General features: G+C 54.4%; 1 protein-coding gene across 2 annotated transcripts; it reads right to left on the bottom strand.

The window, feature by feature from the left end:
* Window positions 1-503: 503 nt before the first annotated feature.
* CNOT3 (CCR4-NOT transcription complex subunit 3) lies at window positions 504-21,481 on the bottom strand. 2 transcript variants are annotated; one of them, XM_006277624.4, is made up of 18 exons: window positions 21,329-21,480; window positions 15,032-15,106; window positions 14,609-14,676; window positions 14,442-14,516; window positions 13,626-13,715; window positions 12,483-12,611; window positions 11,301-11,396; window positions 10,776-10,995; window positions 6,190-6,323; window positions 5,685-5,741; window positions 5,137-5,452; window positions 4,588-4,699; window positions 4,291-4,498; window positions 4,092-4,191; window positions 3,466-3,664; window positions 3,056-3,188; window positions 1,766-1,891; window positions 504-1,442 (listed from the first exon to the last, which is right to left on the bottom strand). In XM_006277624.4, exons 2-18 carry the CDS (start codon window positions 15,054-15,056, stop codon window positions 1,344-1,346), a joined length of 2,187 nt encoding a protein of 728 aa, XP_006277686.1. In that variant the 5' UTR covers window positions 15,057-15,106; window positions 21,329-21,480; the 3' UTR covers window positions 504-1,343. The 2 variants fall into 2 exon arrangements, with proteins under 2 accessions (XP_006277686.1, XP_059584074.1); XM_059728091.1 differs by lacking the exons at window positions 12,483-12,611; window positions 13,626-13,715 and having other exon boundaries at window positions 21,329-21,481.
* Between the last annotated feature and the right edge of the window lie 1,492 nt (window positions 21,482-22,973).

Here is a 22,973-nt window from a genome sequence, read left to right as displayed (position 1 = left end):
GTTAAGGCCTCCTCTCCCAGCATGTACCACCTCTATCACCTGTAGTACAGGATCCCTCTCCACCAGGTATTTTCAGGACCAAAATAAGCTCTGCCCTGGACTAGGCTTGACAGCCCATCAGCTGAGTGCACTCATGGAAGACGGGTGAAGGTAGAATCCCTATTTCTCTCACAGCTCCAAGATGTAGCAAACAGAGAACCCAGGTGTCCTGGCTCTCCTGCCCTCCCAGAGCCAGGAGAACCCAGGCATCCTGACTCAGTTGCCAGCACAAAGAACTCAGGCATCCTAGCCCTTCTGCTATAACCCACTAGACCCCCCCTTCCCTCCCAGAGCTGGAAGAACCCAGGTATCCTGGCTCCCAGCTAAGGCACTGCAGCAGCCCTTATATCCCCTAGCTCCCGCCCCCCTTACCTTGCTGATGTTCTCCGTGGCGCAGAAAGAAAAGTGGCCGGGTGATTGTTACATTTTTTTTTCCTTTTCCCCGTTTCTTGCGTGAGAAGACATCATATAAAACTATTTATTCATAAATATTTTCCAAAATGAAAATAGGCTTACGAAAAATATTTTAAACACCGGCCCTGCCCGGCCCCGCCCAGGCGGATCCGTCATACGGTGCCCACAGCCCTGGAGAGAGGGAGCGTGGGGAGGAGGGAAGGAGCAGGGCAGGGAGCAAAAATCAAGGGAACAGACCCCCCTACCCCTGCTTTTTAAATTCCTGGCCCCCTCCATCAGGGGACCCACCAACAGAAGGGAAAAAAAAAAAAGCAGCTGATCAGTGGTGGCAGCAAGGCCAGGGAGGGGACAGGGTTACAGCTGCTAGAGATCAGCTCTGGTTGAAGTGAGAAGGTGACCATTTTAGAACCAGAGGGAGGAGGGTTACCTCCGAATGGGAATCACTCAGATTCTGGGGGCAGAAAACCAACAAGGCTGCTGGTTTTCTGGATCTTTAATGGTTTCTTCTTTTTAAATCCAATGATTTCCCTTCCCTCCTCACTCCTCCTCCGAGATCATGGTCTTGTTCACCTGCACCCCCTCTCCTCCCTGGGAGGGCACTACACCGATGGCTGCTCCTCTCCCCCTGGCCCCCGCTCCCCACTCAATGTCCCTCGTTCTTGCCTTTTTAAAACTGCATGCATTTAAAGTGTTCGAATGGCCCATTCAGGCCCCCCTGCCCCCGCCCTGGGGAAGACGGGGGAAGGAATCAGGGAGGGGGGAGGCGAAGCTGGGCCCCGCCCTCTCCCCCCTCCCCTGCCCTCCCCATGCCCAACCCTGGGCTCTGCTGTCCCAGCCGAGCAGCTCTGGAAGTCTGGCGCCCCCTGGCTGCGCCCAAGGGGATGCAGGTATCACTGCAGGTCCCGATCCTCCAGGTAGCGATACTCAAAAGTGAAGCCTTCCTTCTTCCTCTGGCCCCATTTCTCATAGTCAAAGTAGATGTACGTGCCCTGCAGCAGCAGTGAAGGGAGTGTCAGGTCAGACAGACAAAGGCTGCAGTTATACCCAATCCCCTTCCCCAGTACCTCACACTGATTTGGAACACCTGGTCTCCCTTGGGCTGCTGGACATGGTGAGTCCTAGTGGCTGGTTATAGCAGGGTCTCAGCTGTGTGTACAGTGAAGCCCTGGCTGCTGTGGGCTGGCGTGTTACATGAGGGTCTCATACTGGACAAGTGCTGGCATATTACCACTGTCTCACCCCAGAGCTAGCTGCACTGTAGTGTCAGGCATAAGAGCTGTGCATGCCCGCCACGTGCCGTGCAGACGCTCACCTGCTCAAATTCATCTGTGATGGTCTTGGGCTCCTCGTGCCGCTGAAACCACATCATGTATTTGGTGTGGAACCGCCATGACTGCTTCTTCAGGGCTTTGGCTGCCAGGTACTGCGCCTTGGTACCCTGGGGAGACATGTGCCCATCACACCTCTCCAGCCACCAGGGGACAACACACAGGACAACTGGGAATGTACCACTGGCACAAGGAGGTACTTGGAAACAACCTGGGAAGTTTGGGGAGGGGCTTGGCACATATCACTGGCACAACAGGGTTTGGGGTAACTTGGTTCATACCATGATAGGGAAGAAAAAGGACAGCTCAGAATATACCATTTAAACCTGGAGGGGTGGGGTGGCATATACTAGTGGCCAGGGATCTGGGTTTTTTGTTTGCCATGGAAAAAATGGGGTAAAACCTGGATTCTCTCATTAAAGAGAAACCCATATTTTCTCCTTTAGAAATGGAGAAAACTATAGGAAATGGCAGGGGGAGCGGGAGAGCAGTCAGGCAGGGGGCATCATGTGCATGTGTGCACATACACATGCACACAGCAGCCAGGCAGCCTGGAGATCAGCTCCCGCCGGTAGGCCTGAGGAATGGTTCGGCATGTAGTAATGGTGCAGGGCTAGTTTGGAATGTACCAATCTACCTGAGGGGTGGGGAATGGTGTGGTATGTACCAGGCCAATAGCTTGGTAAGTCCCAAGAGCACCAGGTGAGTAGAACATACCATTAGCACTCTTCCAAGGGGTGCAATCATGGGACTATCTATCTACACAGCCAGACAAACATGGGCAGGGGGCACAGCACAGCTTGAACCAAATGCATGGGGTGTGGGAACTCCATAACTGACACTGGAGGGGGATCTCAGGACCCATGAGCAGCACCCTGTGTCTATGCCTGTGTGCCTAAGGGGGAAGAAATGTGAAACCTACTACTGGCAGCAAGTGGAAGGAACAGGGTACCACTGGGACCCTACAATACAGGGCAAGATCCCCCAGTACATACCAAGAGCCTCTAGCCAAGGGGTTACTTCCCCACAGGCACCCCAGGGAACAAAGGAAGGGAGTGACTTAGCCTCCTACCCCATACTGGGACATGCTAAGAGGCAGAGCATTTCATCAGCATGACAGGGCTGATGCACAAAACCAATGGGCCATGCCCATGGGGAGAGGAGGGTGCACTACCAGCAGCAGTCACCCACCTCACCACCCATCCTGAGGAGGAGCAGTGGCCAGACAGAACTGGGCTACAGAGCACACTGCCCACAGGGGCCCCCAGCTATACCTCCAGATAGTAGAAGATGAAGAAGAGCGTCTCTGTTGAGAGGCGCTGGTAGAACTCCACGGTGTCTGAGTGAGGCGGAGGCATCTGGTGGTGGTAAGGGGGAGTCGGGCAAGGGTTCCGGGGCAGATACTGCCTGTGGGGTGGGGACAGGGGGTTACAGATCTGCCTGTGACAGGCGGGGAAGCAGCATGGCATCTTGTTGGCAGCAAAACCCAGGAGTCCTGGCTCCCAGCCATTGCTCTAACTCCCCCAGACCCCACTCCTCCCCAGAGCTGGGACAAGACAACCCCTTTAACCCACTAGATCCCAGAGCTGGGATAGAAGCCTTGCATCCTGGCCTCTACCTCCCCTCAGAGTTGGACACAACCCCCACTCTGTCCCTACCCCATACAGCAGGAGCCAGGGCTTACCGGATCCTCTCCGAGTCCGAGGGGTGAGGCATGTGGTGCCAGGCTGCTTCCTCCATGGCCTGCTGGTAGAGCTGCTCTTTGGTGAGTGGCACTGGCCCCAGGGGACAGACCCCCAGGGAGAGTGGGATGTTCACCTCCGAGAGCTGGATCGGGGGCTGACTAGAGGCTGGCTGCGAGGTTGTGCTAGTAATCAGTATGTCTGCCCAGAGAGGAAAGAGAACCTGTCAAGGACTCTTGCAGGCACTTCACACAGGGTCCCCTCACCCAGTGCTGAGATCCAACCACTTGCACCTAGTTATATAAAAAAGACCCCTCTCACCCAGCACCAAGACACATCTGCTTCTGGGGTGGGGCATAGGGGGGGCTGTTCATATGGGGTTGGCCTGGTGCCAAGATGTAGACACCTCTGGAGCAGGGGGTGTTGGGGAATCATTCATGCAGGAGAACCTTTACCCAGCAGTAAGATGCAGCTGCTTCTGGGTAAGGCATAAAGCTGGTTTTACATAGATCCCCAGTCTAGCACCTAGATACAGCTATCTCTGGGGTGGGATGTTCATACAGGGACTCTACATCCAGTGTAAGACTGAGGCTGTCAAGGGTTGCTGTTCTGCCCTGTACCTCCTTACCCCTTTCAGCAAGGTGAAGTGATGGCACAGGGTCCTCTATGCTGGAGCCAATGGCTGCTCTCTCTGCCATTGATTTCAGACTGCTGAGGGGCTCAGGTGCCTGGAAATAACAGAGTGGGAGGGAGGAAAGTCAGGTGCCTGGGGAGCCCCAGGTGTGCCCTCCCCCTCCCCCTGCATGGAGGGCAGGAGCCAGGCTCACCTTGATCTCAGGGGTGGAGCTGAAAGGGGGTGGCCCATTGAGAAGCTGTTGGCCTGGCTTGGCCTCCGAAAAGCTGGGGGTCGGGGAGCTGGGGGGATTCGCCGTCATGGGGACCAAAAGGCTGGAGGTGGTAGTGGCAGCATTGCTGGAGTTGCTGCTGCTGCTGCTGCTGCTGCTGTGTGGTGGTAGGGCTCCACCAGGCTCTTTCCTGGGCAAGAGGAGAGGGCATTAGCATCCAAGTAGGCAAGCAGGCAGGCAGTCAGCCAGCCAGCCATGGGGCGGGGTGAGGGTACTTACGCAGTGCTGCTGGGGGGATTGTGGGTCGTCAGCTGGCTGGGAAGCGTCTGGCTGCTGCTGCTGCTGCTCAAAGCTGAGTCTGATGAACTGTCGGCTACCACAGAGCTATAACCTGTGCAAGGAGACATGGCTCTCAGGGTGGGGGCAGCCCAGGCTCGTGCCTCATGAGCTGAGGGCAGGTGGGGGAGGAAGAGTTCAAGGCAGGGGAGCACTTTTCCCTCAGGGCTAAGTTCTATTGGTCCTAGGGAATGGAGTACCAGTCTCCCCTGGAGAGATGAGGCCCTAGCCCAAAGCAACTGTCCTCACAGAGCTGGGATAAGTTTGGGGCATCCTGGCTCTCAGCCTGACCTACTGGAAGTCACCAGCCCCCCCCCCCCCCCCCCCCCCCCCAAGTAAGAGATGGGTACCATGAGTGGAAACACACTTGCTGGGAACACAGGCAGGCACAAAAGCAGCCGTTCCCATATCAGTATCTCCACCCTGGCCCTTTAAAATGCCCTGCTCCCTTCCCTCCCCACCCCCGCCCAACAATACCACCAAGGGACTCACTTGTGGCACCGTTCTGTTTGCTAGCATTCTGCTGGGCACTGGGGGGCCGGGGCTGTGAGGCGCTGGTGCTGGCAGGTGGGGGTGCCACGGCCTGGGCGTAGGGCGTGGGGGTGCTGGGTGTGTGCCCTGTGGCCGGACTGGCCTTGTTGCCAGCACTGCTCCCACTGGACACAGCCCCATTGCTGTTGGAGCCAGGGCCATTGCCCAGTGAGGACGAGGTGCTTGAACTGCTCCCTAGCTGATAGCTAGGTGTGACAGCTGGCGACTGCGGGTGGTGGTTGTTGTGAACGCTCTTTGAACCATTCTTTGCAGGTGACTGAAGGGACAGAGGAAAAGCAGGTCAGGCTGTCCCCTGGCTAGAGCTGGGAGAGAACCCGGTAGTCCTGGCTCCTAGTCCTCCTGTTCCAACCCAGCAGGCCTCACACTTCCCATCCAAAACAAACAGAGAACCCAGGAGTCCTGGGTCCCCAGCACTCTGATCTATAGCCAGCACAGTGCACCTGACCTTGTATTTGCAGCCCCTGAGAGGGTCCCTCCCCAGTGCTCACCTGACTAACTTCGCTGTCTGTTGATCGCCCCCTCTTCTTGTCATCTTCCGAGTTCTCCTTGTAGGGAGGAGAGAGCAGGGCTCAGTCAGTGTTTGCCCCCCAACTGCTCAGCAGGGCTAGGGAATGGCTCATGCCTGAACACAGAGGCCAGTGTAGGCACCACAGAGAGATATTTAAGCATTTCTGATGTTTTGGCCCCAGGACCACACCTTCTCCATCAGCTCAGCACCCCTCCCCGTGTCCCAGGGCCACGGCCATCACTGTTCTCTGGAGCACTAGCACCCAGGCTTCAAGCATGTTCAGGCTGCCATAAGGCAGTCTGGCCATGCACTAATCCACTAGACCCCACCCTCTTCCCAGAGCTGGGAGAGGACCCAGGAATCTTGGCTCCCAGTCCCCTTCCCCTGCTCTAGCCTACAAGAGGCCCCCACTTCCCAGAGCTGGGAGAGGCCCTGAGAGTCTAAGCTCCCAGGCCCCACTGTTCTAGCCCAAGGGAGGCCCTTACCGTCGTGCAGTTGGCAGGGCTGGGCGGAATTGGCGAGCTGGAGGTGGTGGAGGTAGGAGTGCTGCTAGACTGGTTGAAGATCTCATCCTCCATGTGGCTGTGGCTGGGCGGGGAGGTGGCTACCAGAGCCTGTGCTGGAAGGGGTGATGGGGCGGGATGCAGTTAGGCAGATGCCAACCAGGCTTGGAGAGTTACAGACCAGAGTTGGAAAGGCTGGGCCCCTGCCACCTCTCAAAGACCCCCAGGCCTAGTCTACCCCCTCTTCCTGGGGGAGACCACAGAACACTGGGGAAACCTCCAGTCCAAAACAGATCTCCAATCAGCCATGGAGTCTCATACAAGAGTGGGGCAGACAAATAGGAGGCCCTACAGCAGGATCTCAGAACCTATGCCCATCTATCAGCCTACTACTTCTCTAAAGTCTCCTAGGTTTCATTTCCCCCCCCGTCTCCTTAGGACTCTATGGCTGACTGCAAGTCTGTTTGGACCCAAGGTTTCCCAGGTTATAGTCACTGGGATCCATCTATGGCATTATGAGCCTGTTTTACCCATGGCCTTCCAACAATGGTGAGGCCTTATCTAAAAATATCACTGACAGAACATTCCCCCACCCCAAAATGTTAATTGACCTTTTTGCTCCCCCCAAAACCCCAATTCTGCGACGAGCCCAGAAAAAAGAATCACTCCACTCAGAGCTGGGCAAACTCGTCAGAGAGGTGATGATGGGGGATGTCAGGAAGGGTCCAAACAAGGGATGATCTTTTCTTGATCCTGCAACAAGCAGCAGGTACAAAACTGCTCAAAGGAAAAAAAGTGTCTCCCCCATCTAAGATGTGAGCCAGCTTCAGGAGGAGCACAGAACTAGAAGGGGCTTCCTAGGGCAGGGAGTCTGGGTCCATGGGCAACCATCTGCCCAAGGGCTCCCCCAGATCCCCACTGCAAAATCTTCCCCACAACCATAAGGCCCAGTGCCCCAAACACCAGCACCACCCTACAACTGTCAGGGGGAAAAGGTAGGGAAACTAAGGCACTACCAATGCCCTCCCTGTACTGACAGGGAAACTGTTAGGTTCCTAAATGCTCAGATTCTAGGAAAGGATTATGCCCTGCATTAGAAGGCAAAACCCCCACAGCCTGTGCTGGTCTGATCTGGAGCAAGACTCTTTTCCTGACCTCAAATTTAGTGACTGGCATGACCCCAAGCAGAAAAGCAAGATCCTCCAGCCAGGAGCCTCCGAGTTTTCCAAGTACTTGGCAGGAGCATGAGCACACCCCAGTCATAGCCCTCCAGCTAGAACTATGGCCAACATCCCAGTGCTGTAAAAAAGGGGGGAACCCTTGCTACCAGAAGCCAGTAGCATTCGAGGGATGGATTGGGGGGGGAGGGGGTGGCACAGAAAGGGAAGCCTTCCTGGCCACAACTACAAAAAACAGTCAAAGCCCCTAGGCAGGGGTTTAATCAGACTTCTTCCATGCTGTGAGAGTTACCTCCCCACCCTAACCTGGGGATGGCAGACACACAACTCTGTATCATACAGATTAAGCCAGAGATCCTTGTCCTACCACACCGTCCTTCATGAAACCTAGCTAGTCCATTGTGAAAGCAATTCAGAGATCCTGCCCCACTATTAGGCTTGGCAGACTTCTTTCATTCCTCTCCTTGGTAGAAGCCTTCTAGTTGCCAGTATAGATTCACCTTTAGCCAGTTTGTAGCTTTCTTACTTAAGAAGAGATCTCTGTTCCCTTAACCATCTTAGTGGCCCTGCTTTGAACCCAATGAAGTTTATCTAAGTTCATCTGCCTTGACCACACACATTATTCGAAGTGTGGTCTTACCAAGGCCTTCTGCAAATGGTACCATGACTTTCTGGTCTCTACAGCACATGTAAGTATTAGGCACATACACCCAGGTTGTGTTGGCTTTTTTCATGGCTGCATTGCACTACTGGCTCATAGACCTCCTATAATTGACCAATACATGCAAGTCCCTCTCTTCCTTTCGTCTCTCCAGTCTATGTACCCCCATCTTATAGCCAAAGTCCTTGTTGTTGGTTCCTACATGCATAACATGGCTGGGTCAAGAGTCATAGAAAAGTAGGGCTAGAAGGGGCCTCCAGAGGTCATCTAGTCCAGCCCCCCTGTCATCACTATCCAAATCATCCTATACAAACCATAAATCTAAGTTCTACATAAGACTACCATCAACTGAGACAACACAGACCTAACACTCTAACCTGCCACAGGCAAAGCAGGAGAACCATGGTAGCCAAAATCTTGCTTCTGTGAAATGTTGTTAATATATGCTCAAGAGATCCCAGGTAGAGGGCCATGCCCCCCACTACAGAGGAAGGCAAAAACTTTCATAGTTCACACCAATCTGGCCATGGCAAAAAAATTCCTTTCTGACTCAGTTTCATAGTTGAAGGGTCAGAAGGAACCTAAATAGATCATCAAGTCCGACCCCCTGCCCTGGGCATGAGTGAATACTGGGCTCATACAACCCCACATAACGCAATGGGTCACACTCTAAATGGAGGGGCAAGACCCTCCAACCAAGAACCTCTGGCTTTGGTCCCAGCAGAAACATTGGCACAGCCCAGGGAAAGTCCCCAGCCCTGGTTGTAGCCAACACCACTGAGGAAGCCTTAAAAACACCCTGACAGGTAAAAGAAACGGAGGAGAAGGGAGGGGCAGAGGCAAAAGCAAAGCCCACAAGTATGGGAAATAGCCGCAGCGAATGTAGACATAGCTATACCTAGATCAACCCTGACTAGTGGCTGTCCAGTCCCTTTAACACCTCCAGTGATGGAGAACCCACAATTTTCTTAAGCAGTCTAGTCCACTGCCTCACTGTTCTAAGTGAAGACATTTTTCTAGAAAATCCCATCTAAACTTACTTTGCTGCAACTTCAGGCTACTGGTCTGCATCCTCCTCCTGCAGCAAGAAAGAAAAGCTACTTTCCCTCTTCTTTATGGCAGCCCTTCAAGTGTTTGAAGACTGCTACCATGTCCCCTCTTAAGCACCTTTTCCTCAAGCTGAATATACCTAGCTCCTTCAGCCTCTCTCTCCTCAAGAGCTCATAAGGAAAGAAGAGCAAACATTCCCTATGGCCAACAGAAAGATCTGACCCTCATAATGAACTAGATGGTTTGGGCAGGGATAGCAAGTTGCAAGTGTGAGGGCCCAGCTCCACCTCCAGCTCTCAGAGATCAAGCAAGACCTAACAGTTGTCCATACCTCTCAGCCCCCCTCTGGTCTGAAGAATCTAGTTGAGATGATGGTATACTGGGTCACTGCCCTGCAAGACACTGGACCACTGATACCTAAGCCAGATGCTCACAGGGTCACCCCTGACTTAGACCCTAGAAGTTTCTGATAAGGTAGATACAAGCACGCTTAGGACCCCCACACCACAGCCTTATGGCTTGGCTTACTTACAGAGGCTGACCAGACCTGCCATCTTTCCCTGGGGTGAGAACAGATTGTTTATTCCCTATCTAGAACGGCCCAGGATTTTCTGCTTGCAGGCCTACCCAAACGATAAGATGGGAAATTCAACAAACCCTCTATATATTTTGGGGTGGGAAGGCAGGGGACAGACTCCCCTTCCAGTTCTACCAGGAACAGTCAGATTCCAGGGGGGCCTGAGTCTGGAGTGAATAAGTGTTGCTTCCATACTTGTGCACAGAGAACTCCGGCCACAGATGAGCTACAGGCATCTGACCCAGCCAAGCTAGCCACAAACATGACAAGTTGGAATCCTTCACCCACTTGAGCCAGTTAACAGGGCAGCTGCTCTGTACAGATACAAGCATGGATTTACCAACACAGCTGCGGTCAGGAGTGATTTAGCAGTAGAGTGTGCTGGTATTTCTGTTCTGGTAAGGGACTGTTCCTCTAGGTCAAACTGGCACATTTTTGCCTTTCTGTACATAGGATCCCTTCCTGGGATCATCTAAAACAGCTAGAAACCAACAACTTCCCTGTTGCATCAGGGACATTGGGAGTATCCGTCTCCCCATGCTTCTATCCAAGGCAGATTAGAGGATTTTGAATCTCATGGCTGTGGGTGAGAGTCTGAAGTGGGGATTCTGGAGAACCCTCAAGCCAACAGCTGCCTGTGAACAAAAGGGGACTGGGCTTAGCCTGGGAGACCCCACCCAGTTCTGTGCTCCAAGTGGCATGGCACCCCTAGCACAGAAAGAGCCTCAGCCTGCACAGGATGTCCCTCTGATGGAACTGAAGGAAGAAAGCAATCACTCGCCAGACACCCCTGCCCCAAATAAGGATCCGAGATAGGATGGCTGGTTCGTGTTGAGCAGTGGCCCTCCTACAAAGCTCCTGAGCCAGATCAGCGCATCCATCAAATTTATGAGGGGAGAAGTTGAGAAGGGGAATATTGATTCGGGGGCTGCAGAAAGGAAGGCACAGAAGGAAGATGGTCAAACGAAGCAACAGGGTTCGCAGGGAAGTTGCTGGAGGGAAGGAGCTTGTGAAGAGCTTCAGGAATGGGCTGAGCAGGGCCCTGTCACCCCACTCCACAATGGGATATGGCCCAGCCTCATAGAGAGGAGCCAACACTTACGAATGTCTTCTAGGTCAAGGTCATCATAGAGGAACTCATTCTCCTCGAAGTCAGGGTCCTGCGAGGAGTCCACATAGTACTCCACATCGTCCTTGATCTTCCGGATAGAGTCCACCATGATGGAGTCATTGTCCAGCATGCGCAGGATGGTCTCCAGCATGCGGATGTGGTACCGATGCTTCTCAATGTGACGCTTCAGGCCTTCAATCCGGTCCTGCTTCTGTTGGGCAATGAACAAATGGATAGAGGGATAAATGCCACTTCTTTAATCCAAGTCTGCTGTCCCCAGAGCAGTGGGGTCTCCACAGCACACAAGGACCAGTCAGCCTTAGGGAACACACCAGGGGGCTGAACTAACCCCCACCCTCCCCTGCTTTCCCCCACCAGACCCACCCCTCTCTCAAAGCTAGGATAGAATCCAAGACTCACTCCCTCTCAGAGCTGGGTAAAACACAGGTGCCATGGCTCCTAGTTCCTCATTCTGATCACTAACCCCAATGCCTACCCACACTCCATTGCACTCACATCCTTGTCCCCCTTCTTCTTCCGGGTCTGGACCGACAGCGACTCCACCTCACTCTCAAACTGATCCACCTGCATGTTCAAGGTGTCGATGGTGTTCTGGGGAGAGCCACACACTGTCATTCCCACAGCAGCCTCTCAGGGGCACCGCTGCGCCCACTCAAGTCCTCACTGCCAACCCGCTGCACCTCCCGGCCCCAGACTTAAAAGGCAACAAGTTTACAGGCTCAGTGGTGCTACGCTAGCTAGCACCATGTCCAAAAGGGACCTGGGGGGGTCATAACTGAAAATAAAATGAATGAGCCACCAGTGTGACGTTACAGTTAGCAGAGCAAACAATACGCTGGCATGCATCATACAATGCATCTCAAGCAAAACTAAGGAAGTTATTCTCCCACTCTACTCAGCATTAGTGAGGCCACAGCTGGAGTACTACGTTCAGTTCTGGGCACCACACTTCAAGACAGATGTGGAGAAGCTTAAGAGAGTCCAGAGAAGAGCCACTTGTATGATTAGAGGCCTGAAGAGCAAGCCATACAAGGAAAGGCTGACAGATATGGAACTGGTCAGCCTAGAAAAGAGAAGACTTCAGGGAGATTTGGTGGCAGCTTACAAATATCACAGGAGAGCATCAGGGGCTAGGTGAACAACTATTCACCAAAGCGCCCCAAAGAAAAACCATGAGCAATTGTCATAAACTCCTAGAAGGAGGTTTTAGCCTGGATATAAGGAACAACTTCTTTACCGTTAGTGTGACCAGACTCTGGAATAGACTACCAGTAGGTGTGGTGCAGGCACCTACCCTGGAGATCTTTAAAAGGAAACTGGATGCACACCTTGCTGGGGTTATTTGACCCCAGCAGTCTTTCCTGCCTAGAGCAGGGGGGCCGGACCCAATGATCTCATAAGGTTCCTTAACTTCTGTGAATCTGTGAGCCTACTCCATGAAACAGACTCTTACCCTTTGGATGGGCATGTTATACAGGGATGCCATGCCTAGCACTGAAATGCAGCCACCTTTCAAGTGGGACAAGGAGCTGCTCATAGACTCTTTACTGGCATGGATATGCAGCAGCTTCTGGGTGGGTGCAGCCCCACACCCTCTAGTGCTGTATTGAGGCTGGCCCCAAGGGCGAAGGACAGCACCCCTCTTCAGTACCTGCTTTCCCCACAGCCCATCCTCACCGTAAGCCACTGGCCAACCTCCTCCTTCTCCTTCTGTGCTGGGTCCACCTTCTGCGCCAGGCCCAGCCCCTCCTTTGAGTAGGCTTTGGTCTTTGTCTCCCGCTCCACCACCTTGAACCGCTCCATTTGCTGGAACCAGACAGAGAACAGGGAATGCTCCTTCCCAGAGGTGGGGCAGAACCCAAGCATCCTGGAACCCCTGCTCCCCAACTCAGTACTACACCCTTTCCAGAGCTGGGATGAGACCCAGGTATCCTAGCTCCCAGATCCCACCCCCTGACCACTCTAACCCAGCAGACCCCACTCCCCTCCCAGAGCTGGGTCAAAACCCAGGAGTCCTGATCCCACCATTCTTACCACTACTCTATGCTGTCACTCTCCCACCAGGGGCTCTTGCTCCGGCCACACAGGCCCAGCAGCCTCTGCCCAGGCTCCATGCCCACCACCCTTGCCCTGCCAGATGGTTGGCTGCCCCTTATGATGTCACACTGCCCACTGGCCAATTACAACAGGGGGGCAGGTCCTCAGGCCCAAGCTGGCCCTTGTATTCTAGCCTAATGCCTAGGGTATGAGGAAGTCTCCCCTCTCTAGATGTCCTCAACTGCCCTAGGGCAGGACCCTAGCTCCTCTCATGGTCCCTAAGCTCTCTGAAGACTGGTCTTCCCTGGACCTGTCCCTCCCTCACCCACAGCAGCCCCAACCAAGCCAGGGAGTAGCACCCAAAGGGATTGCTGTAAGGGCAAAAGGGCTGGTTGCAGGGTAGGGGAGAGGATCCTGTTTTTTAAGAGCAACCCAGGGACAGGAGACAAGGCATTGTGGGAAGGCAGGAGGTGGCTGCCCAGTTCTCCCAGCCCTCTTCTGCAACACTGGATCCACCCAGCAGAGGTCCCATCTCCCAGGGCTGGGTCAGCCTGCCCTCCCCCACTTAATTCTAAGAGGTCAAGTCAGGACCAACAGCCTCTGTGGATCTACCAACAGCCCCACCCCTTTCCAATGCAGATGCCTGTTACCAGGTGTGAAGTTACCCACAAAACCTGCTGCTACTACCCCAAGCCTGTCAGAGTGGGCCCCTCCCTGCTACGTTGTGGAAGGAGCTCTGCTAGCCTAGAGGTGGTAGGGCTGTTGCCCCCATGCAACCCCTACCGTCTCAATGAGCTTCCGGTTGTCTATCAGCTGCCTCTTGTCTTTGATCTCATTTGAAGCTACCCAGGTCTTGATCTGGTCCCTCAGTCTCTACAGAGATGGAAGGGGGAGATCAGCAGAGGGATATGGAGGGATATGGAGACCCGCAGCCCCAACCATCACTCAGCACTGTCCCCAACAAGAGCTCCTGGGAGATGACTGGGCTCTGGATCAAGAAGCATCAAGGCCAGTGACTCAGGTCCAAACAGGAAAACCAGATGTGAGCCACTGCTGGGCTCCCCTGAACAGGGAAGAAAGCTGCTACTGCACAGGCAGGGGATCTCATGATCTCCAGACTAGAATAGGAAAAATCTTGCTGGAGAATAAGGAAAGGTGGTAAAATAAGAGCAGAAGGAAACTAAGAAACAAAATTCTCTTAAGCTCTGGGAGGAGAATGGGGCCTAGGGAGTTACAGCAGGGGGACCAGGAACCAGAACTCCAGGGTTATTTGTCCCAGGTCTGGGAGGTAAGTGAGTTCTAACAGGTTAGAGCACAAGTGAAAGGGAAGAGTTTGGAAGTCAGAACTCCTGGACTTTATGCCCAGCACTCAGGGAAAGGAGAAAAGCAGGAGCTACTAATTAAAGCAAGTGGGACCTGGATTCAGAACTCCTGGGTTCTATCAAGCCATACTTATCCTGTCTTGGGCTGGTAGATGCTTCCTCAAGTGCCCTGACATATGGTGGTGAGCTGTATTCCACTGGCTTTGCAAAAACTGAGAGCTCTGGCTGGATGAGCAGCTCCTTGTTGGGAGCAGAAGAGAGACAGAACACTCCTTACCTGGAGCTTCTTGATCTCCTTCTTCAAGTCTGCTTCGTACTTCTCCTTTTGGTTTGCATTGGCTGCATTGTGGAGCTGTTCCACAGACAGAAAAAGGGTGAGATGGGAAGGGGCAGGGTGAAGCAAAGGGAAGGGGAACAGGCCAGGCCTAGTGAGGTGCTTCTCACCTTCTGCCAGATGTCTTCAAACTGCTCTACTCCTTCAGAGACCTTCTTCAGGCAGCGATCAATTTCACCTGGGGCAGAGAGGAGGTGGGTGTGGAGAAGGACAGGCCCCAATCCAGGCCCAGCCAAAGCTGGACCAATTACTACCACCTGACCCTGCCCCTCCCCACCAACCCCTTCATTAGCCCAGTTTCCAGGCTAAAAGAGCCCAGAAACTCCCCAGGGAGAAAGGCATTTGTACTGTGATTTGGATCAGAAAGAGACCTGAGGAGTCCTGGTTCCTGGCCCTCTTATAAACCCACTAGACCCCATTCCCTTCAAGAGCTGGATAGAGAATTCAGGCACTTGGGCTCCTACCCACAAGACTGAGGAATTTTTACCTCAATACTACCTCCACCCCTCCCTTCCCTGGGGCTGGGCTCTTACCTTGTAGTTTCCTTTTATCAGCCATGTTTCCTGCATTAGAGAGGGGCTCTCTTCATACTTTATAAAGCTCCGATACTAGAAGAATTAAAAACAGCAGGTTACCCTGAGCAGCCTGCTCTGGCTATACACCCCAAGGCAAGGCCCTGCCCCATTCATCACTCCACAAGTTCCCCCACCCTGGGGCTAGCGCCCCCTACAGAGGACTGATCCTTGCCCATCTGCCCTGCCCTGGTGTTGGATCAGTGCCTCTTAGCAGGGAAAGATCCCTGCCCCATATCCCATACACTAAGCCAGTATTAAAGTCAGGCCTCAGTACCTGCTGCATCATGACCACTAATTGCTTCATTACACATCAACAGGAAGAAGCAGCACCCATTTCCCCCACCCTCACCAGCAGAGAGCAGTGCTGCCCACTCTCCCTCTCTCTTATGCTAGAAGCCAAAACCACATTTACCCAGAAGTAAGGCAGCCTACAAACTACCTGCAACTGTCTTGACCTCTATGGGTGCCAGTGGGATCCATTCCCCTCCCTGCCTACAGATCCCTGTCCCCAAGCTAGCGATGTGAGTAGGAAGCTTTGGCCATGGCAGCAGTAGCAGCTGGGGAGTAATGGTAGCACAGTGGCTGGCTGTGGGGACCAAATGGATGTATGCTTGGACTACAGACTCTCTCTGCTGAGGAGCAAGGAGGGAGCTGGCAGAAGCCTGCTGTGGCTGGGAAAGAACCATAACCTCCCAGAGCCTGGGAGATTTCATGAGGCCCTCAAGGCTGAGGTGAGTGAGACTGATTAAGAATTGGAATCTGTTTGGCTCCTGCTACTGGGAGACAGATAGGCCCCCTCCTCAAGGCATAGCTCCTGCACTGGTTTGGACCCAATTTCCAGGGTTGGGCAGGGGGGAATGTCAGCTGTGTGCCCCATCATGCCAGCATTCAATCCAGGCCCTGGCCTGAACCACCTTGGGGCAGCTCCAGTGTCTGCGCAGACAGAGAACAGCCCCAGTGCCCTCTATTGGCAGCCAGTCCCTTATACCAGATGGGGAGGGCTGTTTCTACCCCTTTTTGCCCCCAGAGGGGTCTAGGCAGGACTACACAAGCTGTGGACAGTTATTACCACTACCAGTACCCCCAGGAGGGAGGAGGCCATGTCAGGGACTTTCCCCAGGGGATGAAAAGATCCCACTTCCCCCCCAGCTCCCAACAATGCTTTCTGGGCCACAGGGATCCCCAGGACATGACACCATACATGGGAGGTCTACAGCTCCTGCTTACCTCCAGACAGCTTGGCTCTGGGACTTTTGTGAGCCGTGCTGAGGGCTGCTGCACAGGTGAAGGTGGCATATGACTGGGAGGAAGCCAGGGGGCAGAGAGCCCCTCCCCCAGCCTGAGCCCCCACTGAAGCAAGGGATTCTGGGAAAGGCCCTGACCTATAAAGAGTAGGTGGTGGGCTACAGACCTCTGCCTGGGGCTGTTACAGAGAGCAGCTTGTAGTGCTTCTTGGTCCCTTTGCACAAAGCCACCTGAAGGAGGTAAGTAATGCTGGGCCCAAGTTACAGACCCAGAAGCTGAGGAACATGGAGGGCTGGGAAGGTGTCTTGGGTCACACAGCAGGTGGGAGAAGAGCCCACGAATTCTCCAACCATTGCCTTGTGCCCTAGACCCTACTGCCTTTCCAGGGCTAAGATGAAATCCAGGAGCCCCAGCTGCCAGTTCCCCACACTTCTGATCCATTAAACCCCATTTCTTTCCCCCCAGCTCTAATGGTAACGGCTCTAGAGAAGATGCACACTAACCTTACACCACGTCTCCTAAAGGATGTGTGCCACAGGCTGAGAGTGCATGATTGCCCTGCATGGTCAGTCAACATTGCTCTGCCTGCAAAGCCCTGGATCCCAGCATGTATGTGGACATGCAAAAATCTGTGGTAGCCAAGGCAAGTCTTACTGCCAGCTACCTAGTGCAGAGCAGACCTGTGGGCTGGGACAGGCACCACATTGGGCCCTTCTCAAGCACAGCCTGTTCAATACCAGCTGGGCTGGCCAACTTCTCTCACCCTGGAGACAAGCCCTTACCCTTCCCTGGGAACATGGCCTAAAAGAGGCCAGGCCTAACTGGGCCTGGGGCTGTTCAACTGCTGGGGCTGTTCAGCAAGCCTGTACTGAAGACGGGAGGGGGTTTTAGCAAATTCTGGTGGAGGGCATCTCCCTCCACTCCAACCCCTTGCATAAAAACAGGATGCAGATCCTAATTCCCTCTTTCCATCCCACCCTGATGTTCCCCAGCCTCCAAGAAAGAAGGGTCCCCAGGCTTCTAACCATCCAGGCTGCAAGGTAGGGTGAATGGCAGTGGACTTGGCACTTATGGAGCTCCAACAGGAGCTACACTGACAGACGGGTGGGTGAGCTCCAATTGCTCCTCATGCCCATGCTGCACAGCTGAAGGAGAGAGTATGACCACAATGCTGCACTCTCTGGATCTAGCCCCTGGTCCCAAATAGCCTATCCAGAAGGTGGCATCAGATGCCACTAGGACAAACTGGAAAACGAGGGTGATTGACTGCTCCCAGACCTTCCATATGGGATGGCTCTCCTGAGTGGTTGTGGCTGCCCACATCAGTGTCCCAGATGCAAATGGTTTTACCTGCTGAGGGGAGGGAGGATCCTCGGCTGCCTTGAGGAAGAGAGCACCCATGACCTGCCAAAGCTGGCTGAGGGAAACTGGTCTTTGAGTCTCAAGGCAGCACCCCAGCCAGCAGCCTCCACCTGCCTGTTGGTGAGGTTACAACGGTATCTTAAACCTGGAAGGCCTCCAGAGCAGGGAGTGTGTGTGTGTGTGTGTGTGTGTGTGTGTGTGGCAGAGAGTGGAGTCATGGGCCAGGGCTTGGGCTTGTCTGTTGCTGTTGTATAATTCACTGTACACTCACAACTGCAAGCAGGGGAGAGTGGGGGGGTTTGGTGGAGCATGTGGAAAGGACCTGGATTCCTCTGTACAGGACTGAGCACTGCCCTCTCCTGTAACCTGGCTAGAATGGAACCGCTCTGTTATATGGACACGAATCCAGCACTGGGGCATGGGAGCAGACTTATTCCAGGATAACAATTTTCATACAGGCTGCTAGCTGGGAATCACTCTCTGGGTCAATGTAGCCCAAGGCAGACAAGACCTGACACTGACTGTTTGGGATTTTTTTTAAGAACATCCTACTCTTAGCCTTAGCTCTTACTGCTAGTCACAACCTGTGGAGAGGCTCTCTGGGGGGCAGGCTGGTTACCCCAGCAAGGGCTGTAAGCAGATATAAATAAATGAATAAAACAACCGTACTGACAACCAAGCCTGCAGCCTGGACAGCATGAGAGCGGCTCTGGCCTGGTGGTCTGGCTGCAAGAGTGGAGGCCTCAGCTGAGATTTCCAAGATCTGAGTAGATGCCCAGAACCCTCCTCTGACTGCTGCAATGCTCATCTGCCAGGGGGATGATGCCCACTGCCTGTCACACTGACCATGGCTGCCTCAAATGATCATTTCAAGGGGGCAGAAAAACCTCCTGTTTTCAGCAGCAAATGACAGGTTGGCATCCCCTAGAACAGACCCAGCCTCTGCTGCTCCCTCCCCAAAGAATTATGTTCCACACAATGTCCTTTGCTTACTGAAGTAGACTCTTGCCTTATTACTGGAGCAGGAGGAGGGGAGGAGTGGGGGACAGCTGCAATCTGGCAGTTCCTTCATGTCCCTCCTTAAGCAGTACTCCTCTCAGCTGCCCATTCTTAAGCTACTGCTTGTACTTAGAGAGTGGTCTCTTTGTTCTGTTTGTACAGCCCACAGCATGGGTGGGGAGGGTTGCAGATAGGCACTGGGAGCTACCAGACCCCACACTCATACAAACACCTCTTAAATACTCACTAACTGGCCAGACAACAGTCATGTCTAATAGGCTTCATGCTATACAGCTGCAGTCACCAAGAGTGGGGGCAGTGGATGCCCTGTTGTGCCAGGCACTGGCACAGGGATGGCAGGGAGGGCCCTGCCAGGGCCTCTCCCAGCAGTTGTGCCGCTCTGTGCCAGAGCCCCAATAAGAAGGTGACTGCCTGGAAGAACTCCAAGCTAAAACACTTGCAGGTGGCTGCCCTCATTTTACCCTGAGTCTCCAGATCTCCATCTGTGCACCTACATCATCTCCTCAGCTCTTCTGTGCATACCACTGAAAGGCCTGGCATGGCTGGTCCTGCACACTAATGCCAAACCTGGGAATGAGGCAGTAGAGTCCAACCAGGTGCCTGCTGCTGCTGCTCTATAGAGCTGTCTCCAAAGGACTAAGTGCAGGCAGGGGCACCCCCAGGGCAACTTCACAGCCATGTTGCAGGAGTGATGCCCAAGAAGCACACAGGGCATCTTGGGGGCCCTATCAAAACCATCATGGAAGATGAACCCACAGCAACTTGCCACAGTTGAGAAGGGAGCCCAAGCAACCACATATCAAGTTTCCAATGCCAAGCTGCCTTTCTTGCTTCCTGGATATCTAAGCCTTCTCTGGTGGGGACCCTATTTCCCTCCACTTAGCTTACACCAATGCTGCAACCAGCAGGCCACGGAGCTGGGTGCCTTGCTGGTGACCAGACTTTATTACCAATGGCTTTGATTTCTAGCTGGCAAGTGCTGATGGGAGGGAAAGTGCTCTGGGAGAGGACTGGTGTGAAAGATGAGAGCCTGAGAAGCACAGGGGAGGGGGGACCTGAATTGGGGACAGAGATGAAAGACACCAGTGGTTCCCAATCTGTGGTACAGGTACCACCAGAGGTACACAGACAACCTGTCAGTAGTACGCACTAACAGATTTATTATTATTTTATATGACAAAAATTTGCTTGTGGTACTTAAGGTTGTATCATTTTAAACTGGTGGTGCACAATCTGTCAGACTTTGGGAACTGTTGACGTAGACAGTACTGCTGTGGCCTAAGGGTCAGAGCCCTCCCATCAGATCTGGGGAGCCCTGGGACTAGACAGGTCCCTGTCCTCGCTTCCCCAGTTTCCCCATCTGTAAAAAGAGGTCAGTGATATGTCCTCTGCTCTGGGAACTGCTATGAGGCCCTGGAAGGAAAGCACTGAACACCCCCCAGTATGGATACCATCATTACTCAAAGCCTGGACACAGACAACAGAAGAGCTAGGGCTGGCCTGGGTGCATTTGTAATTGGATAATACTTTCAAAGGGAGTTTTGTACCTCATTCCCAGGCTGGGGCTATGCAGGCAGACATGGCTGAGAACCACAGGGAGGGGGCTGGAACTCAGATGTGGAAGACCTAGAGGCAAAAGCCCCTTCCCCTTTCTCCACCAGCCAGTCAGTCCCTCTAACTTGGAGCCAGGTGGAGGCCAATTCCCCAGCACAGAAAGGCCCCAACTCATGCAGCTCATGGAAGCAGGTGAAGGGGCAGTCTAAGCAAACAGGGGCCTGGCAGGTGTGCTACAAGTTATCCCCATACCCTCCCCAAGTGCCACACAGATCACCTCCCCCTGCCTGACCTACAGCTCTGCTCCCTCCCTATGCTCCCTGCCCAATCTGCTACTTTTCCACCTGCTGTTGATCTGCCAAGAACAGCACCAGGGACCACCAGTACCACAGGCTGGCCACCCCTGCTCCGAGCTGTCCAAGCCCAAGACCATGTTGGGGCACTTGGGCTCCTGCTTGGTCCAAGGTGGCGGGAACAGGTCAGAGGCTTTTCCCTCTAAAAGATGCCAACATCAATGCTGCCCTAGGGCTAGGGGCACAGGTGGCTCAGGAGTGGGGCAGGGCCATTCCCCTCCAGGGGCCAGTGGAGCCCACCCAGGTCCAGGACGGCAGCCACCAGCCCAGCACCCACTCCAGCTACTCCTGTGCTGGGGGCAGCTCCCTTCGCTCCACAGAGCCAAGCGCCCCCTGCCCTGCCGCAGCCTCCCTCGACTCACTGCCCCCCACCGCATCCCACCCCTATGGATCTGCCCCGCTCTCCTGTAGGTCCCACTTCGGCTCCCTGCTCCCTTATGGCCCCCCCCCGACACCGGCCTCGCCCCGGGAAGCCGCACGGCCGCCCCGCCGCTACCCCCAGCCCCCGGGACGCCTGCAGGCGCCGCCCCCGATCCGGTCTCCCCATGGCGCCTACAGAGGTCCTCTATAGCCCCCACTTGCCCCTTCCCTTGGGTCCCTTCAAGGGCGGCACTGCAGACCCCTCCCCCCTCGAGGCTCCGCCCCCTATAAGACCCTAGACGCCTATAGACTCCCCCTATAGACCGCTCCCCCTGCGCTGGCCCCTCCCCCCGCCCCTCACCGGAGGCGCCTGCGGCGGATGCGCCGGGGGCTCCGTGCCCTGCCGTGGCGCGCGGGCCGGTTATCGCGATTAGGGCGCCGATCCGTCGGGTCGCTGCCCCCTCCCCCCGCTCGCCGCCGTCTCTCGGGCTCCGCGGCATCCAAGATGGCGGCGGACTCCCTCCGTCCGCCTCTCCGCCCCGGAGCCGGGCCCCGCCCCCCTGGCCGCACCCAATTGGGTGGCTTGCACATCCGTTAAACCTCTTTGTTTCTCTATTGGCTTAAGGTGGGAGTGTGGACGGGACCGAGCGGGAGACTGGTCCATGCCTTTTCCTGCCAATCAACAGCCAGCAGCCTTCTGATTGGCTTTGGCACATACCCGTCAACCGGCGTTACCATTCACCGGGCTTAGGGGGCGGGGCACAAGGGAGACCCGCCCACAGGAGGAAAGGAAACGGGGGCTGACAACTCTAGGAGTGTGGTTTCCCCGTTGGTTTGCATAACCGCCACTCACAGCGGCCGCCCAGATGATTGGTTAAGTTTTGGAGGCGGGGCGACACGGAGATGGTTTCTCGTGATTAGCCGAAGGCAGTAGGTAGTGGTGGGACGGATAGGCTGAAGCTGTTGACTATGGGACGCAAGAGGCGGGGTTAAACACATTACTAATGCCTCTTGGCTTGCTGGCATTATCGTTCTAGTCTTTGTGGACCAATAAGATTAGAAAGTCAGGGAAGAGCCCGCCCCTGGGCACTCAGGGCCATATTGAGATATAGTGACCAGTGCACTTCAACCGGCAGCAGGCTTAGGCTCTGTGCTACCATGGAGGTCAGCCTGGGGTCAGGGAGCACCAGCTCCCAATAGCCCCAGCTCACTCTGTGGTGTCTGATCTCAACTGCCCCATTAACTCCGTGGCCTCCCTGGCTCAGGAAAAGAACTCAGGAGTCCTAATGCTCCAGGCCCCTGTCACCTCCACCTATAAAGGGACTTACAGCAAACACCATTCCCAGGTCCTCGCAGCTAAGAGAAAGCCAAATCAATGGGAGTTACCCAGCCTAGTCTGAAGCAAGTGGGGAGATGGGGAGGAAGGGACAATAGATTTCATAGACATTAGGGCTGGAAGGGACCTCGGAAGATCATCGAGTCCAAGCACCCTGCCCATTCTTACTTCCCCTCCAGAAAGGGATCCAGGAGAGAGGGGGCCATGGACTGAATCCCCTCCCAACCCCATGCTCAGCTCCTGAGTCCCACCCAGCTCTTCCCAATTTATCACCTGGGGCTGGAAACACGACCAGCGCATTTTTACTGCCTCCCTTTTGTCCTAACCGAGGAGGCAGCTCTCAGTGAGGAGTACTGTTGTGTTGCTGGACTGCTTACTACAGTGCACCTGCAAGGCAGAGACTGGGTTTCACAGAATCAGAGAGAAGTCAGGCTGGAAGGAACATCCAGAAGTCATCTAATCCAACTGCCTGCCTGAGGCAGGACCATCCCTATTCAATGGTTGGCTCCCAAGATCCCTGAAATTTACAATCAAATGAGTGACTTGTGCCCCCCTCAGGCAGATCAGTCGCCTACAGCAACTATAAGCAGGATCCTGGTCACACGGGGTCAGATAGCTTCGAAGCTGTTAGGAGCACGAGGCAGTGCTAGGCTCCAGAGGTAGAGCTGCC

This window comes from Alligator mississippiensis, chromosome 5, assembly GCF_030867095.1.
Source record: "Alligator mississippiensis isolate rAllMis1 chromosome 5, rAllMis1, whole genome shotgun sequence".
NCBI classification, from domain to species: Eukaryota; Metazoa; Chordata; order Crocodylia; family Alligatoridae; genus Alligator; species Alligator mississippiensis.
The sequence above is the reverse complement of the archived record's forward strand: the minus strand, read 5'-3'. Positions and strand labels throughout refer to the sequence as shown.